The sequence below is a fragment of the Xenopus tropicalis genome, chromosome 1 (genome assembly GCF_000004195.4).
Source record: "Xenopus tropicalis strain Nigerian chromosome 1, UCB_Xtro_10.0, whole genome shotgun sequence".
Taxonomy (NCBI): Eukaryota; Metazoa; Chordata; class Amphibia; order Anura; family Pipidae; genus Xenopus; species Xenopus tropicalis.
In genome coordinates, this window is record NC_030677.2 from 158,695,789 (window position 1) to 158,714,761 (window position 18,973).

General features: G+C 38.5%; 1 protein-coding gene across 1 annotated transcript in view; it reads left to right on the forward strand.

The window, feature by feature from the left end:
- The window catches only part of tmem132d (transmembrane protein 132D), a gene marked incomplete at its 5' end in the record, with an annotated part of 152,447 nt that overhangs the window by 63,133 nt on the left and 70,341 nt on the right, over positions 1 to 18,973 (forward strand). Inside the window, 1 exon segment of the mRNA NM_001113104.1 lies at positions 14,085 to 14,228. Coding sequence (NP_001106575.1) covers positions 14,085 to 14,228 — 144 coding nt within the window.

The window sequence follows — 18,973 nt, forward strand, 5'->3', positions numbered from 1 at the left end:
GATTAGGGGTCTTTCCGTAATTTGGATCTGCATATCTTGAGTTTACTAAAAAATCAATAAAACATTAATTAAACCCAATAGGATTATTTTGCATCCAATAAGGATTAATTGTATCTTAGTTGGGATCAAGTACAAGCTTCTGTTTAATTATTACAGAGAAAAAGGAAATCAATTTTAAAAATCTGAATTATTTGATTAAAATGGAGTCTATGGGAGACAGACTTTCCGTAATTCGGATCTTTCTGGATAACGGGTTTCCGGATAATGGATCCCATACCTGTACTATTATTACTCATTGCACTGACATATTCTGCAGCAAGAGCCATTTAACCTGGCCATACATTTTTGGAGTGTGATATTAAATACATATAGGTAGTGCCCTGGCTGAAATAAAACCTAGGACTCCAGCACTACAAGGCTAACTAAAAATTCTAACCATTAAACCAACAGGCTGTCCAGGAAACATTTGACTAAACTTAAGGGAATACAAGCCTATATATTGAGCCAATAATATATGGTAGTCAATAGAGATGTAGCGAACTGTTCGCCGGCGAACTAATTTGGGTGAACATCGGGTGTTCGCAAGTCCGCAAATTCGCGAACTTTTGGCGATGTTCGCCATTTTGGGTTCCCCGCGGTTTTTTTGCGCCGCGTTTTTTCGCCTCGGTTTTTGATATTAAAAGGGTTGTTCACCTTCAGTGTCCATATCTTTTTAAACCACTAACAATGCTCTCAGCATGTTGGAAAATCCATTATCTATAAAAAAAAGTAAAAAGGCCACTGTAAAAGCTATTTTTTTATACCTGTTGAATCAGTCCTGCTTCGGTCTCTCGGATCATTTTTTGAATGGATGGGAGTGGCCTATTTTGAACCTGACTTACTGAGAACTTCCCATATGCTGACATCATCACGCCCAGGCTTTTTTACTTTTGCCCTATTGGACCAATTCATTGATTGCTTGTGCACGCTAACCAGTTGCATTAATTGAAAGGTCATTGGTTAATTTCTCCCTTGCAAAGCCATAGGCAAACAGACTCAGCATATCACATATCTGACTGTTATGTTAGATTTGCAGCACTCAGGTACAGGAAGCAGTGTCAGACTGACAGGAGACAGCCAATAGGAGTTAAGCCTGCTACCAGTACTATGTGTGACATCATATAAGGAAGTAAAAGAGTAACTGTGGTGTTTATAGGGGTCACTGACCCCACCTGAATACAGGACCTGTGCAGAAGGATCAGCAGGGGGTGATTCTGAGGTGAATATCTCTTCAGCTGCACTTTTTTTGTTACCTATATGTAGGGGTTTACCAAAAATGGGCCCTTAGGACAGGAACCCCTAGGACAGGCCACAGGGTGGTGATAGTAAACAGGGACACTGGGATGACTGGGTTGTTAAACAGTTAACAGGGTGTATACCTGCAGTTCGGGTTATGGCCACAGGGTGGTGCATAGGCCCATATAAGGGGATGCAGCCATGTGCTGAAGGTCAGACATTTTAGCCCAGGGGATGCTCAGGTAGTGTGCTCCCCTGGCACAGTTTAGATAGTAGTTCTATAATAGGTCGCTCTAGGAGTGATATGTAGGACACCAGGAGTTTAGAATGGGCGGACATTGCCCCTCCAGGAGTGGAAGTGAGGTTAAGACCTTCCGGCATTACATCAGCCGGAGTGCAGGGCCATAAGTGGTTAGTTAGGTGGACAAGGTCACCGCTAGCCCAGGAGGCTGTATCTGAGGGGGCTTAGGCGTGAGTACCGGGGTGGGCTGCCTGTGGTGATGCTGCCTAGCGTGAGTACCGGGAAGGACCCCAAGAGGGGGTGCCTTCTGGCGTGAGTACCGGGGAGATCACCTAGAAGGAGACACTTGGCGTGAGTACCGTGAGTTGCCCAACAGGAGAAAGCACTCAATGAGTAGTGAGGAGATAAAGCCCTGCATGCTGTGTGAATAATATGTTTGCCACTCCTGGAGAGGTCCTGCCCCAATAAACCAAGTCAATCTTCTGCATCAAATCAGTTGTGTATCTGACTGTTTCCTGCACAAGGATCACCTACCTGCCGGTAAGCTACTACCCCAGGGAGGGGCAAGGTACTGGGGGCTGTGTGTGGATCCCAAGCAGAGGTACTAGAGACTGTTAAGTTCCCAGGGGGTGGATTATAGTTCCACAACACCATCCCTGGGTGGAGGCACGCCTTTAAGGGAGAAATCCTTATTAACCCCCATAGTAAGCGGGGGCTCAGGACTCCTGTAGCGCCAAGAATAAGTAATCAGCAGGTAGCAGCACAGAATAACCAAAAGTGGGCTACATATATATATGGCAACTGTGAACTGTTAGATTTGTGAATGTTTTACAAAGGTGAACAACTCCTTTAAGGGGGCCATTTACTAACGTTTAGTTGCAGAAAAAAGTTGTGACTTTTTCAAGATTTACTATGCCACAAAGCAGTTAAGGTAGACAATTCCCTTGAGTTGTTATTGACACTGGACAGTCCCTCTTTTGCCGGCTAAAACCGCAGTCCCAGATTCTTACTGAAAAGTCCCTCATTTCCCTTTGATCTCCTAAACTGAATGGCAAAAAAGGATACACATTTAATTAAAAAGTAGCTTTTGACAGAAAGTTAACAAGCTTCACCTGCACTTAGATACATTGTTTCTCACATTTAATTAAATAAGTGGGCTTTTGGCAGAGAGGTAGAAAGTTAAAAAGCCCCCCTGCACTGAGATACACCTGTAACTAATAAGCTAAACAGGTCTCTTAGGGGAACTGAGACTTGCAGCTTAAAGGGCAATTTCACTACTACACTAGTACTAACATATTTTATTTTGTTCCCAAATATCCCCTGTGCCACCTTGGGTGGGATACAGGCACAGTGTATATGTTTTTGATTAGTTTAATTTATTGCACATGTGCCCAGCTTTAATCAATAAAACACTGTGGCTTGACCCTGTGGAAGTAAGTGCCTTGGGCTAGTGTGGTTTATATGGAAGAGGAACACAGGCCTGGGAGCTCCTTACTGTTATAAAATATCTCTTACCATTAAAACTATTATTATTCTGTGCAAACATATTCCAAAGAATCAAACCTAGGACTGCAGTACAGCAATGCAGTATTTGCCAAAGATGAACATCCGCTCTTTATACTTTGTTATGAGCAGCTTGATATGCTGGAGTACAAATGTTTTAAGCAAAAGTCTGCATTCCCAAGCAATAACTGCCTCCTGGCAGAATCCTTTGTTACTGTGACTGCTAGCAATACGGTTCTCCCTGACAGAATCTCTACGTGTGATATGGATTTTAACAAGATAAAAAAAAATTTGCATCAAAATGTAAAATTATGATTAATATGAATAACTCAATCCAATCTTGCTAAACCCAAAAAGCTAAGATTTGCACGCTGTAAATATGGCATAATTCTAAATATATGAGAAAATAATAGTCCCTACTCGAAACATGATTTTTTATGATGCTGATCAAGTTTGATAAAGATTTGTATTCTAACACTTTTGAAAACATAGTTATAATGACACAAAAAGATCCCCTTTAATCATTAGGTATTGTGTGGCCTCTACTTTCTAATTAGGTTGTAGCTGGAGAGAAAGCTTTCTTATCATCATAAGCAGCAAGAACAAATTCTATTTTGGATGATCTGATGAGCCACACAGAGATACTGCAGGCCAGCTGCACAGAGTAGCATTTACTTTTGTGTCACTTATCATTTTAATATATCTGAAAGTATATATTTTTTTTTCCTGTGACGGAGGCTTAGGCAGCTTTGGAAAATTTCCTTTTTGAACTTCCTTTTTCAATGCATCCCAAAGAGCAGAGAGCGAAAAAAAAGAAAAATTCTCAAGATTGCTGTCAAAAGTCAGCTTTTCTATTCCTAGCAAAACAGTACTTTGATTGTTCAAGAAAAGTATTGCTCGTTTTAATAGCACAAAGAGCGCTGTTTGATCTGAAGCCTTTGAATGAGATCAGCCATTTTGTTCAGGGGCAGCAGTAGGGGGAGACATTTATAGCTCTCTGGCTCTCTCTGGTCATGTTGTCTTTTTGAACCAAGGTCATTTGACTTTAATATTTCTGTGCAAAGACAAGAAAATAAAACTTGTAATCTCTTTATATAGGCTTGTTGGAGACGAATATCACAGCATCACAGTGCACAGCTCCAGGGCAGAAGTTCTTTAGTTATATTTCTATGGTGGAGTAAACACTAATCTTATTTATATTTTTTAACTTCATATATAGGTTATTGTGTAGGTTTTTTTTAATCTACTGTATTTCACAGGGGAAATATTTTATAGATTTTTAGCTAATTAATTAATTGAGCTAGGTAGCATCACTTAGGGGGCCATTAACTAACCATCTGATTTTTTTTTCTCCAATTCATTCAATTTTTAGCAATAAAAGTCGCTGAAAAACAAAGTCCAAGATCATGTAGTCAGTGGCAGATGTCCCTACCCTCAGGGGCGGGCCAAGCCAACTGAAGGTAGGGCACCGAAATGTCAGACATTCATGGAGCAAGTTTATTCTAATTTTAGCATTTTTAAAAAGATGTTAGAGTTTTAGTAAATCTGCCCCCACATCTCCTAAATAACACCTTGGTCACAGGCAAGCAAAAGGAATGATGGGAGAAGCACACAATCTGTTTTGTGGGCGACTACCCTACTGCATTTATTCTCAAAAGAAGAAATGCGCAAGTTTCAAGAGGGTAAACCCATGCTTGCACGTTTTGGTGGTGTGATTTAATACACTAGGGTACCCCTAAAATAAATAAAATATCTCCGTTCTTTACTCTTCTTTTAAAGAATGTGGTAGGGGGCAGACAGGGAGTTAATTGCCTTGTCATCTATTTAGAAGTAAGTCGGGTGATTTAATTGATTACACTGCGGTTTCTCTACCACTGTTCTTTATCACTCTTCATGTATATTTGTATGTGCATTACCTTTTTAAGTCAATTAGTGCACCAGTATTGCTATAAGTATGATAAAAAAAAATTAACATCTGTCTTCTTAATCTATGATAAGTAAGAGATGTATTATTGTGGTGCATATGATGACTGGCTTTTAATCTTATATGAAAAAGGGAAAGCAAAACCACACCAGCTGCATTGGCCATTCCTGCCATAGGGGTGTTGATTGGGGGACAACTTAGATTTTCCACAAACACTTATATCAGAGCAGATTACTTAGATGTATGATTAAAAACCTAATGTGCTTATGTAATAAAATAGTTCTAGTACTTACTGGCACCTGTTCATAATCAGGTAAATGATTAGTTTCTATACATCCTGTAAGTTTTGGGATGTTTATTACATCACCCCAGAAATAATTAACAATTTGATTATGATGTATCCAGTCTAGTTTAAAATCCAGTTCGTTTTCCCATCATTGCTTCCTATGATCCTCTCGAGTTATTGTACAGGCTATTTTATCAAGGCAAAATATTTTACTCTTTAGGTATTCTAGGATTTTTATTTTAATGTTCACATTTCAGTTCTTTTTTTGATGAATGAATAACATACAGTATATACATGAAGCACTTAGGAAGAAAAAAATCTTAAAGAGATGGGACACGCATCCCAGGGATCTATGATGTGTTCACAAACTCTAACACCTTATACAAAAAGTGACCCAACTAGGACAGATGTAACTCTACATGGGAGAATATTCTTAAAGGTAGAACTCAACCTTTTTTATAGATATACAAATTGTCTAGCCAATTGCACCACTCCCCACCTCCTCTGCAATGTCATTCTCTGACTCTCTCATACATGTGATTGCAACTGCTTGGCCCAGCACTGTGGATAAGATCTTCCTTGTTTTTCATAAATCCTCTCTTCAAGAACCAGAGAGATGAATTTTAAATTGATTACTAGCTGGTACTAACTGAATTTTTTCAGTTAGATGTTGAGATGTAACAAAGCAGAGCACTTTGTTGGTGTCTTTGTCCTAAGTAACTCAATTTAACATCGATATAAAAAACACTTCCAAAATATTATTCCACTATGATCCCAATATGGATTCGGTCCAGGCAGCAAAGGCTCCAGTCCTTCGTAAGTAAGAGTCTCCCCTAAACTGGCAAAATGGGTTCATCTAGTAGAAGAGATTAGGAAAATGGAGGGAATCCTATTTATACTCCATAATGACAACAGCAAATATGAGTTTATTTGGGGCCCTTGGATATGCATCCAACTAGAGTCATAATACTCACTAACCCACGGTCTTACAGAAAATGCTCTTTTTTTATTTAGACACAACAATGCAAATAATTACTGTTTAACTTAATACAACCATCTTTTACTATGATTGCTATCTTTTATTATGTTTTCTTAGATTTGTATCACAATGGTTATATTCATACTCCTATTTAAAATGTTTTTCATTGGACAAAAACACATTGTCCTCTCACTTCTGTAAATTTGATTTCATACATAATGTTATCCTACGCCCACAAGTGTAACTCTTTCTTCTCAGTATTTCTTATTATAATATGAATAAATAAAGAATCAAACAAATCAATAAAAAATATGATGATATTAAAAGGGTTGTTCACCTTCAGTGTCCATATCTTTTTAAACCACTAACAATGCTCTCAGCATGTTAGAAAATCCATTATCTATAAAAAAAAAGTAAAAAGGCCACTGTAAAAGCTATTTTTTTATACTTGTTGAATCAGTCCTGCTTCGGTCTCTCGGATCATTTTCTGAAGGGATGGGAGTGGCTTATTTTGAACCTGACATACTGAGAACTTCCCATATGCTTACATCATCACGCCCAGGCTTTTTTACTTTTGTCCTATTGGACCAATTCATTGATTGCTTGTGCACGCTAACCAGTTGCATAAATTGAAAGGTCATTGGTTAATTTCTCCCTTGCAAAGCCATAGGCAAACAGACTCAGCATATCACATATCTGACTGTTATGTTAGATTTGCAGCACTCAGGTACAGGAAGCAGTGTCAGACTGACAGGAGACAGCCAATAGGAGTTAAGCCTGCTACCAGTACTATGTGTGACATCATATAAGGAAGTAAAAGAGTAACTGTGGTGTTTATAGGGGTCACTGACCCCACCTGAATACAGGACCTGTGCAGAAGGATCAGCAGGGGGTGATTCTGAGGTGAATATCTCTTCAGCTGCACTTTTTTTGTTACCTATATATATGGCAAATGTGAACTGTTAGATTTGTGAATGTTTTACAAAGGTGAACAACTCCTTTAAGGGGGCCATTTACTAACGTTTAGTTGCAGAAAAAAGTTGTGACTTTTTCAAGATTTACTATGCCACAAAGCAGTTAAGGTAGACAATTCCCTTGAGTTGTTATTGACACTGGAGGATGTCAACGTAGCCATGACAGTGACTGTTTCTTGCATAGCTCACAACTGTCCCGATTTACGCGGGACAGTCCCTCTTTTGCCGGCTCAAACCGCAGTCCCGGATTCTTACTGAAAAGTCCCTCATTTCCCTTTGATCTCCTGAACTGAATGGCAAAAAAGGATACACATTTATTTAAAAAGTAGCTTTTGACAGAAAGTTAACAAGCTTCACCTGCACTTAGATACATTGTTTCTCACATTTAATTAAATAAGTGGGCTTTTGGCAGAGAGGTAGAAAGTTAAAAAGCCCCCCTGCTCTGAGATACACCTGTAACTAATAAGCTAAACAGGTCTCTTAGGGGAACTGAGACTTGCAGCTTAAAGGGCAATTTCACCTTTTTTGGCAAAACTGTAAAAACACATAAAACTGGACCCCAAAATCTCCAGAAATGTGTTCAAACTTTAAATAAATAAAAATGTAGGGTGTGTGGTAGCAAAAATTGAGCGTGAAAAAAAAATGCTGTTGTCCCTCTTTCCATTTTCAAAAGGCTGGGAGGTACTGTATATACTCGAGTATAAGCCAATGTGACGCGCTCACACCCCCCCGGACGTATGTGTGTCCGTGCGTGCGCGCACGCACTCACCTCCGTCCAGGGGGGGGTGCGAGTGAGTTACATGTTCAGATGAATAGAGTCGGCAGGACGGCCAGCGAGCGCGTTACATGTTCAGATGAATAGAGTCGGCAGGACGGCCAGCGAGCGCATTACATGTTCAGATGAATAGAGTCGGCAGGACGGCCACAAGTGGAGGAAGGGAGGTACAGGGGAGGTATGGAGACACAAGTGGAGGGAGGAGGGGAGGTATGGAGACACAAGTGGAGGGAGGTATGTATGGTACGGATGTATGTGAGGTAGGGGGGAGGTATGTATGCACGAACACAAGTGGAGGGAGGGAGGTAGGGGGGAGGTATGTATGCACGGGCACAAGTGGAGGGAGGGAGGTAGGGGGGAGGTATGTATGCACGGCACAAGTGGAGGGAGTTACATCTGCACATCCATCTGCACAATGAGCCAGAGTAAGTAATTGGTACAATAACTTGTTATTTACAAAAATTAAATTTGTATTAAGTCCAGCATCAAGAATTATTTTGCCCTTGTAACTACTATTGTAGTGCTGTGGTGGGGCTTGTACACTGGGGTCCAAGTACATGATAATTAGTGTGGCAGCTTCCTTAGCGTTCCCAAACTTGCTTTTGTCTGCTGCTGTAGCATTTTTCTTTCCCTAAAGTTATCTATTTATTTATCTCTTATTTATTTGATTATTGAAACTTAGCAGTAGCGGTTGCATCTCCCACCCTAGGCTTATGCTCGAGTCAATAAGTTTTTCCAGTTTTCTTAAAATTAGGTACCTCGCTTATATTCGGATCGGCTTATACTCGAGTATATACGGTATGTCCTTGTGATGTAAGTGGCTACAGAGAAGACGGCTTTGTGATTACACTGCCGGTCAGAATAGATTTATGGAAAAATGGGGAGGATATGTTTAAAGGATATATTTATTTTTGTTTTCAAAATTGATATATACAAAATGTATTTTATTTTATTTCCTATCATTTATAACTTTTTTGTAAATTAAACAATTATCCTGCGTCACTGACCTTGTATTTCAATTGTATGTGTATGAATCACTCCTGTTTTATTATTTCTATCTACACAAATAAATAGAAGGGCCTGTCTGCACACTGTGTACAAAACCCTGAAACCTTCACTGTACAATGAAGCTGATGTTTTACATACAGAAGAAATACAGCCAAGGAGATCTTGTTGTCCTTACAGCTACAATAAGTGTATATAAACACATCATGTTAGTATATCCATTTGGAAGAAAAAAATGGCAAACTATAAATAATATTACCAAAACTCCGCTTATTTAGCAGGCCCTTAATTTCCTATTGATATTTTTTTTTTTCATAGCCATACTCAAGATGGGATTTAATCATTGATTAATTATGGTTTCATCCCTAGAACATTGAATTAAAGAATCTTTGTGTGTGCAGTAGTCTAAGTACTAAGAAAGCTAGGGCACAGGCTTAAACTGCACTTAGTTCACTGTAGTATACATGTGTCAAAAGTGTAAAAAAAATGAAGGAGGTGAGTGGGGCACGTATGCTATATTGCCCCACCTCCTGCATTTTTTTACACTTTTGACATGCCATTCTTTTTTTTTTTTTTTTAAAGGTTTTTATTTATGCATTTGTAACAACAATAAACATTATAACATTGGTTCTACAAGCGTGTTTTATTTTCATCCAATACATCGGTTTTAGTAGTCAACCTACTCAAAGTAATGTTCAAACTTCTGCTAGAGTAGGGGAGGATATTTGGATTCCCAGTGGAGGGTTCATATTCCCAAGGACAAGATCACATGGTGTTATTCTATAGCCTCAACCCATCTTCCCCATACCTTGTCATATTTTTGGGGGCATCCTCTTGCTGTTTAAGTACTGGTAAGTTGTATCAGTGGCAGAAGGGCTTTAAGTAAATTGAGTGCTACAACAAAAACAAGTGGCACTCAGAGCTGCAAACAAGGGAACAAGCCCTTTAAATTTTATTGCGGATATGCAACGTTTCGGAGTCAGATAACCCCTTTCTTAAGTAAATTGAGCCAACTGGCAAATGTTGGGAGAGGATGTGCCATCCATTGAAAGAGTATACATAGCATTCTTAAAGAAAAATTTTCACTTTGTTGTTTTCCTTTCCTTCCCTGTTCTTAATTCTTGTTTTCCTCTTTCCCCTTATGTGTTAGTTTCAGTTTTGTTCATTTCACTTTTTACTTCTTCTTTCATATCTACTGTTTCTTCCCCTTCACTTTCTTACCATTTTCTTCAGTTCTTTTCCTATTGCCTCCTTCCTTAAACCCTGATTTTCTGCTGTTCTTTTTCAACCCTTTATTTTTTGTTATTCCAACACTAACCAGTCCCTTTCTATTTTGCTTTATTCTTCTCTGCATGCTGCCCTTCTCCTTTCTCATCATTACTCCAACTTCCCTTATGTTATCTTCTCTATACCTTCACATCTGCTCCTTCCTTCTTCACCTATGCCACTTTTTCTGTATTTCCATCCACCCTACTTATACAAATGTCTTTTATTCTCTATGCCAGGGGTGCCCAAAAGGTAGATTGCGGTCTACCAGTAGATCACTTTAAAGTTTCTGGTAGACCTCGAGGTGGAATGCAGTGGGATGACATCCCGCCTCTTCTTTTTCCCCCCAGCATACTGGAGCTTTTGAGTGCAGCTGCTCAAGCCATCCGTCTTTGAAGTTTCATCCCAGTATAGAAGATTGTCCCCACCGGGCCGCTGAATATATTTCTTCCAACTTTATATATGTTTCTGTGTGCAGACTGTCACATTAAACTTGAAGTTGGCACTTGAATAATGTTATGTAGGCATTACATGTAAATTTGGCACTGCATTTATATATTGCTATGTGTATTTGTTAAACATCGATTGATACTTTTTCTTGCTTATTGCGCCATATGATAGACATCGCACTATTTTAACAGTGGTAGATCTCATGTCGGAGGCCAGATGGCAAGAGTAGATCACAGGGTGACAAAGTCTGGGCACCCCTGCTCTATGCTCTACAGCTTCATCAGTAAAAACACTGGAATATCACTCTTTGTCTCTGATTCTTAAATACTTAACTGATTCATAACTTATACCACTTCCCTACTTGTAATGATTTCCATTTACAACATTTCTTTTTCTCTCTTTACCCATGGGGCCAGATATTCCCACTTTTTATTCTGTTTTTATTTCTTCACCACTTACATTATTAAAAGTGTTTCAGTTGTGTATATAGCTAGGACTAGACAGAATATTATGTCACATTTGTTGCTCTCATGTGCATACTAAAGTAAAATAAAGTAAAATTAAAATGTCAACCTATCTTTATTATTAACATTTACAGATTCACTGAGTTTTACTTTTTACATTAAAGGAAATGAAAAGGCTAAAAACAATATTACACATACTGCTTGTAAACTTCTAAAGAAGCTTCTTTGCAATGCACAATTAGAAATGTTGTACCGTTTCTTTAAAGTAACCAATACTGTGCAGCTGAATTAACTGTTTGTCTCCTCTCCCTTCTGAAGCTGCATACAGGAATCCTTTCCTGGCTGGCCAGAGTAGTAAAAAAGATCAGTGCTCCTCTGCATTCCGAAGGGCAGGAAAGCAGAGCAGGGTTGTTTAATTTGTGTATTCATCATTGATAGTGATGAGCGAATTTTTTCGCCAGCCATTGATTCGCAGCAAATTTCGCCATTGGGGAATTGTTTCGCGAAAATTCCATGAAGTTCTGTGCACAGATTTTTTTTTTGTTCCACGTCAAATTGGGCGCAGGTGTGTCAAAAAGGGCGTGGTCGCGACAAAAAAGGGCACAGTCGCGTCAAAACCAGGCCTGTCGCGGCCAAAAATCGCAGGCGACAAAAAAAATAATTTTTTGCTGTTTTGCGAATTTCATGGCAAAGTGAAACGGGACAGATTCGCTCATCACTAATAACCTCTGTGAGAAACAACCCCACACTGCGTCCCCACCCTTCAGAATACAGAGCAACTCTGTTTTTTAGCCGGTAGTGAAAGGATTCCTACGCAGCTTCAGGAGGGAGAGGAGCCTTTACTTTACCTTTAATAGTTCTATTCTGATAAACTCTTCTATGCATGTACCTTGTAACACAGACCTTAGTAATATCATTGACTCTCTTAACTACCACTGTGTATTTTTCGGTATTGTGTTGTTCGAGCGCTCGGCCTGTCAGACCAGGTGCATCAATCCTCCAAAAGACTAACCGCAAGCCAGACAGCACAGAATATACAGATGAGAGCACCAATCGCTCCTTCAAGCCCTTTTTTAAGTGTATACTACAAACAGTTATCATGTTCCGTTTGTAGTTTACACCTGAAAAGGGGCTCAAAGGAGCCCAAAACATTTGTATTTGTAGTCGGAAATAAAGTTTTTTAAAGCAGGAATTCTGCGATTGGTGCTCTCCTCATCCGTATATTCGGCACTGTGTATTTTTGCCTGTTGCCTTCTCATCACATGACTATAAACTTGCATTCTTCTAATACAAATGCACCCATTTCATTTACACCTAGCTAATGAATTAGCATCTCTACAAATGATGAGCTAAGCAATTTAGGATTAAATGAGAAAAATGCTTCCAACTTGAAAATAATCTTCTGATTGCGCAGCTGTAAATCAATATTCTGTTTTAATATGACCATAAACGTTTTCATCAGATGTAACACTAAACTTATGACAATAGAAAACAAATTGTGTGAAACTTGATCTATAAGTTAAATTATTCATTCCCTTCATTAAAATGGCTGTGGTTATCTTTTCAAGTTCTTCTATGTGTCTTGAATACATTACTGAATATATACATTCTTTTGGGAAGGGCATCTCTTACTTAAACAAATCACTTCATTTAAACTTAGAACATTTCAGCACATATTTTTTTCATGGTCCTCTTTTCCTTTCATTTAGACAAGTGCTTAAATCTGCACCTGTCTGAGTAGAATTTTACTTGTGTAGACTTTATATTTCCAAAACTTTTTTTTAAATTTGCTATACAATTTTTTCTTATGAATTATATTGCCTTCTCGTGTCTGGCTAGAATTTTTCAGCAGCTGTGCATAAGCACCTTATTTGCTTTTTGAATATGTCATTTTCCAGTCCAAACAGCCAATTACTTTTATAATGCTAAAAACAAATATATTGAAAGTGGAAGTTACTATGGCCTACATATGTTTTCTGAGTTATTAATGCATGCTGAGATTTAAACATTAGAAATATCCAATTAAGGCTAATGCCAGACGAGGCTTAGGGCTGATATTTTCGGCAAGCGGAAAATCGCTTGCTGAAAATCCCGCCCTAGCCCTTCTACATGTGCCTGCACCCGAATGAATGAGATATGTTCGGGTGCAGGCACATGTAGCCGAAATACACATAAAAACACAAGACTTTCAAATGCTCGTGTTTTTATGCGTATTTCCGCTACATGTGCCTGCACCCGAGTGTATCTCATTCATTCGGGTGCAGGCACAAGTAGGAGGCATAGGGTGAATTTTAGGCAAGCGTTTTTCCACTTGTCGAAAATATCCGCCCTCCGCCTCGTCTGGCATTAGCCTTACTTGGCGCACGTTGCAACTGTTGAAGCAACCTGCTAAGGGACCCTGGCATTACAAGGAGATTCAAGATGATGGGAATTCCAGGGTTACCTTGTGTCAAGGCAGTTGATCAGAGCTGGTCCAAGGGGTTTGCCGCAAGTTTAAAGGGGTGTGTATGGGCCCAAGTAACTTTATGAATAGCATCAATGTGCACTTTGTTTTGTGTTTATTTGTGCACATTGCACTTTCATTTGTAAATAAGGCTTATAGTTTGATGTTAATACATCTGTTTAGAAAAATAAGCAATCCTGTTTCTACATGTGTTAAAATGTAATTATTAGTGATGGATGAAATTATTTGCCAGGCATGGATTTGTGGCGAATTTCCACATTTTGACATTGGTGAAATGGGCGTCAAAATTTGCCTTGTAAAAATTAGCTGGGTGACAAAAAATTGTGTCAAAAAATTGTCGCCCGCGTCAAAAAAAACAGTTGTTAAAAAAAATGACACGCGGGACAGATTCATTCATCACTAGTAATTATCCTTAAAAAAATGATAACACTTTATCCTTTTAATAATTTAATAGATAATTGTTATATTTTATATTTAGGAACCAGAGATACTGAACACAGCTATACTTACCGGCAAGACAGTAGCAGTTCCAGTTAAGGTGATCTCTGTAGACAGCACAAGCACCGTAAGTGACATCTCAGAAGCCGTAGACTGTCGATCTGCAGATGAAGATGTGTTAAAGGTATGTTTGATTATTTATAATGCTAGTTCCTTCATATGAATTTCTTCCTTATATCTTATCTGCTCCTTTATATCTGTGCATGGGACCAATGAATGTAATAACATGTAGGGACCCATAGGGTTAAGCTCCCTATGGTGTTATCCCCTATCCTTATCTGATCTGTGCTGTTATAGGGCAGAGCCCTCTACACTCAGATTACAGTTATTAGGCTACCCCCTATAGGTTTAGCCAGGTTGACCACTCCCCTTGGCAGACTATATAGTGTCTTGCACAAGGAAGTGTCTTCCTCTTTGGCTACTGTTGTCCTAAGGCTTCACGTCACTGAGCCTGAGGCATTCGGCCCCAGTAAGGAGAACCTGCCATTTTATAAGTCGGGGACAGGGCCCCATGAATGAGAACTAGCCAGCAAAGTCAGTTCACTTAAAAGCACCCTCTAGGAGTGGTGAGCATAGTCAGCTTATTTAGTAAGGGCAGCACTAGCCCCATCAAAGGAGACTGTAAGGGTTTAGTCTAACACAGGCTTTGTATGCCTTGCTGTAGGGACCACAGTTAAGACATAGGTTTCAGGCAGTACCTTACCCTGAACCATAGTTGGCTGGAGGGGATCCGTTCCAGTAAAGGGCATCCATTCCTGGGCCTACAGCTAATACTCTGCATATCCTCCAAGTGGGTTATACTGTTATTTAAGTGTCACATCTGCTGTTATTCTCTGTGACCATTCAACCTGCTGTGTCTGTGAGTATAATCCCTGCTGCACTATTAAGTTGTGCCTTTGTCCAATAAACTTGTACTATAGTTAACTATAAAGAATCCTCTGGCGTCCATCTTTTACTATTTGCAGCACAAACCTCAGCTAGTTGTAGTTCAACTACACCCTCGCTCCATTCTAATTCTCCCATATAGCGGAGGCTCACTCCTTTGTATTAAGTGTCGCATGTAACACATGCTCTCCATTACACTACTAGCCTGGATTTGTCCTTAAATAGGCCAAAGAGATGTTACAAACATTTCTACTTTTCTGGATTATACTAATTCAGGGTGCAACAGAGGCTTTATATGAAGCAAAAATGTAACGTGTGAAATCTGCTAAGTTCTAAGAAAGAATGCAGCAGATATGTTTTATAAGGCCAAAGAGCTAGACGTGTTTGCTATTTGCTACATGTACAATATGAAGGCTTGGGGGAATTGCAGTTTGTATATCCAGACTGATGTTTACTTTCAGATTGTTATGTTGAAGAAGCTATTGTCTGAGTTGGACATTTCAGTGACTGCGCTTTCTCTATGCTTCCCCTGGTATCCACCTATTAAGTCTGTGGGCCAAAGAAAATCAGCACAGTTTTCCTATGATTTTGTCAACAGAAGTAACACTTAAACCACCTGGGCAGGAACAAAATGAACAGACAGTACTGATGTGTTGCTGAAGTTTGTTTGTACATGAAACATTCTTTTCACTTGTAGGTGACAACTTTTTGAGCTCCATATTTGCAGAATAATTAACAAGCATAAAAACACCTACATTTGATATTTATTTAAACTTTCTTTTTTAAGCATTGAAAAGACTGTCTCCTGATGGTGCAATATGTTTTCCTTATAGACTTCCAAATGCTTAAAATATTTTTCAATCTGTTTTCAATGCTTGTCTGTCTGCGGTGACAACACTTAGAGGACATCATTAATTAGCAATACATTATTAGATGCTTAAAAAACATACTTTACTATTTAAATCAATTATGACTCTTCAAAGATATTTGAAAGAACCTAATCAAATTATGTATGAGCATAGATTTGAATTTTATACAAAAAAACTGCCAAGTAGTGATGAGCGAATTTTTTCATCAGGCACTAGCAGGAAATTTCCGCATTCCGCCATTGGCAAATTGTTTAGTGAAACTTCTTCGAAAAATCGTTGGGAAAAAAATTGTCAAGCATCGAAAAAAGTTGCAGTTGCGTCAAAATAGGCGCGGTTGTGTCACATGCAACAAAAAAGATGCATACAACAAAAAATTTGCACGACAAACGCGTTTCCTGCATTTTTTGGCCGTTTTGCGAATTTTCTGTCCATTCTGTGAAGCAAAACAGGACAGATTCACTCATCACTACTGCCAAGTCACTACAGCCTTACTGTAATATCTAATTCCAAAATGTTGGTGTTATAATAATATAGCGCAGCATTATTATCCATGATTAAAGATTTAATGGGTTTTTTTTTTCTAATTAGGGTTATACTGCCTAATGATATCTTTTCAGACCATATCTTAGAATGCTTGGCTTACTTTATGTTAAACGGATGTACTGTTCCTATGATTGTGCAGCATGTAATTTAGCAATAACTTTTCCTGTCTAATTAGCAAAAAAGCATATGGAGGTGTACTTCTAGGGTGTTAAGTCTAATTAAAATGATTCAGATCAGTCAGTCTTCAGGTTAAACTCAGTATATTTATTTCTGCTTGCAGAAACATTTTGTGTTTCTTACTAATTACAAACACACAACAAAAATGTGACAGTTACAAGACATATATCATGTGATAATTGCAAGCACACTGTCACCAGGATATAGCATGGGCCATAATATCACTTGCGCCCCAGGGTTCAGTAAATGACCCCTAGTGAGTATTTAATATGTTTCAAGTTGTAAGCATACTAATAGTTTTTGTTGCAACTTCTTCTTTTAATTGTTTTTATTTTGTTTATCAATAAAAACAGAAGGTATATAATATACACTCATATTAAAACATAGGGTATTCAGAAACATCAATAAAATAAATATAAACAAGTATTCATGGGTCAATAATATGTTCTGTAACATTACATAAGATACAGTCAGGCATTGGAGAGAAGAAAAAAGAAAATGTAAAAAGTTAAATGGCATAATTATTTTAGGAACAGTCTGAGGTAAAGGCCCCATTTTGAATTCAAGGGTCCCAAATTTGTTCTAAAAGTATCTAACTTTTCCATGGTGTTACTATTGAGTCGCTCCATAACTAAATGGCCAGTCTAGCCTTAACCTGTTGAATTTTTAAGGAGGATTTGCTTACTGACAGGCTGGTAACTGGGTAAAGCAACTTTCAGCAAAAATCAGCAAAAAAGGATAAGTAGCTTTTATTAACTATTAAGGTGTTTTTTTAACTGTTTGTGGACTCTAAAGCATACAGCAAGTTTGCCAGTAGATGCATTACTTTGGGGCTTGATTATTTTCACCTGAACCTGTTCACTATAAAATTAACCCCTGGGACTGCAGTGGAGCTTGCTCTAGTGGTTAGCTGCTCTTTAAGTAGGTCTCTGTAAGTGGAGTTGAAAACACAGGAGTTTAAAAGAAGGTAAAAAGTTTGTTATAACTTATATTAATTCTATTTTTCCTGTTTCCTTATAACTGTTTTCTGTAATTGTCTGCCACATGTATGCAGCTTTGGAAACAAGAGTTTCAGAGTGCTTACCTCTGTGGTGGATGTGAGTGAATTGCTACTTTAGATGCTCGCGTTAGATCCCTAGAGCAAGAAATTGCAACACTACGCTCGAATGACAATCTTGAGAGCAGTGTCTTGCTTTAGGGTTTGTGCATCCCAAAAGATTTTGCAGATTGTGTGGAGAAGATGGGAGCTTGAACTCTAGATTCTCAGTTCTAGATGGGGCTGATTTCTCTAACAAAACAACTGTTTCTCTAGTAGTGGTGGGGTGGAAAGCAGCGCTAGGTCCAAAGATGGTTATAGGGGTTCAATTATTAGTATAGTGGACAGGGTAATCTTTCATCCAGTTCACTACAACCGAACAGTTTGCTGTCTTCCTGGTGCCGGGGTTTGGCATTTGGTTGATCGGGTAGACAAATTAATGGGTAGGCTCTAAGATTTACGAAAGGCCTTCCAATGTCATTGTTTTCTAAAGTTTTGACTGTGCAACATGCAAGTTTAAAAAGACAGCAGAAGGAAAGAAGGGTTTGGGTTCCTAGAGAATTGGGCTGGCTTGTTCTTGGGGAACAATATATTTAACCATGATGGATTGCATAAAGGAGTAATTAAAACACTAAATAAGTAGTAGGCAGTTCAACAATATATTAACTGGGAAAGGCTTTTCACAGGGGTTAACCCTTTTACTGCCAGCCATTTTGGTCAAAGCGGAACTTGTATTGCCAGACAGTTTTTGAACATTTTGCACTGTTTCACTTTAGGGGCCTTTCCTCGGGGGGACTTTTAGTTTACCAAGGAAAACAATATATCGTTTTTTTCAGAACAACCTAAGCTTTCAAAATATGGTAGAATTTTTGTGTAATTCCAATTCTGTAACAAGATATAGGCTTCTAAATGTCTAAAAATGCAAAAAAAATCAAATTTTCCATAATATAATCACACATACTAGAAACAAAAATTATTTTATGCACGAATATACAACTGATTTGGAAAGTCCCATGTCTCCTGAACGTGCCAATACCAAATATATATAGTTTTATGGAGATTTCTCACTTGTATAGGTCAAAAACTCCCAGCAGTACACTACCAAATTCCCAAAGCACTGCTCCAAAAAAACTGCATACTTTGGATTTCAAGGCCAAAATTCCACTAACAGAAGGTTTATCCCAGAAAATTGTACATTTTTGGAAAGAACAGATTCTGGGGAATACAGAATAGGCACAACTGTCTGTCTACTCCAAACTATCAAGTCGCAATGCTTTCCTAAAGTTATTGGTTTTTATCAAAATTTGTGATTTTTTTTAAAAATCGCTTCAAAGCTTCCAGTCTATAGTATCTTATCTC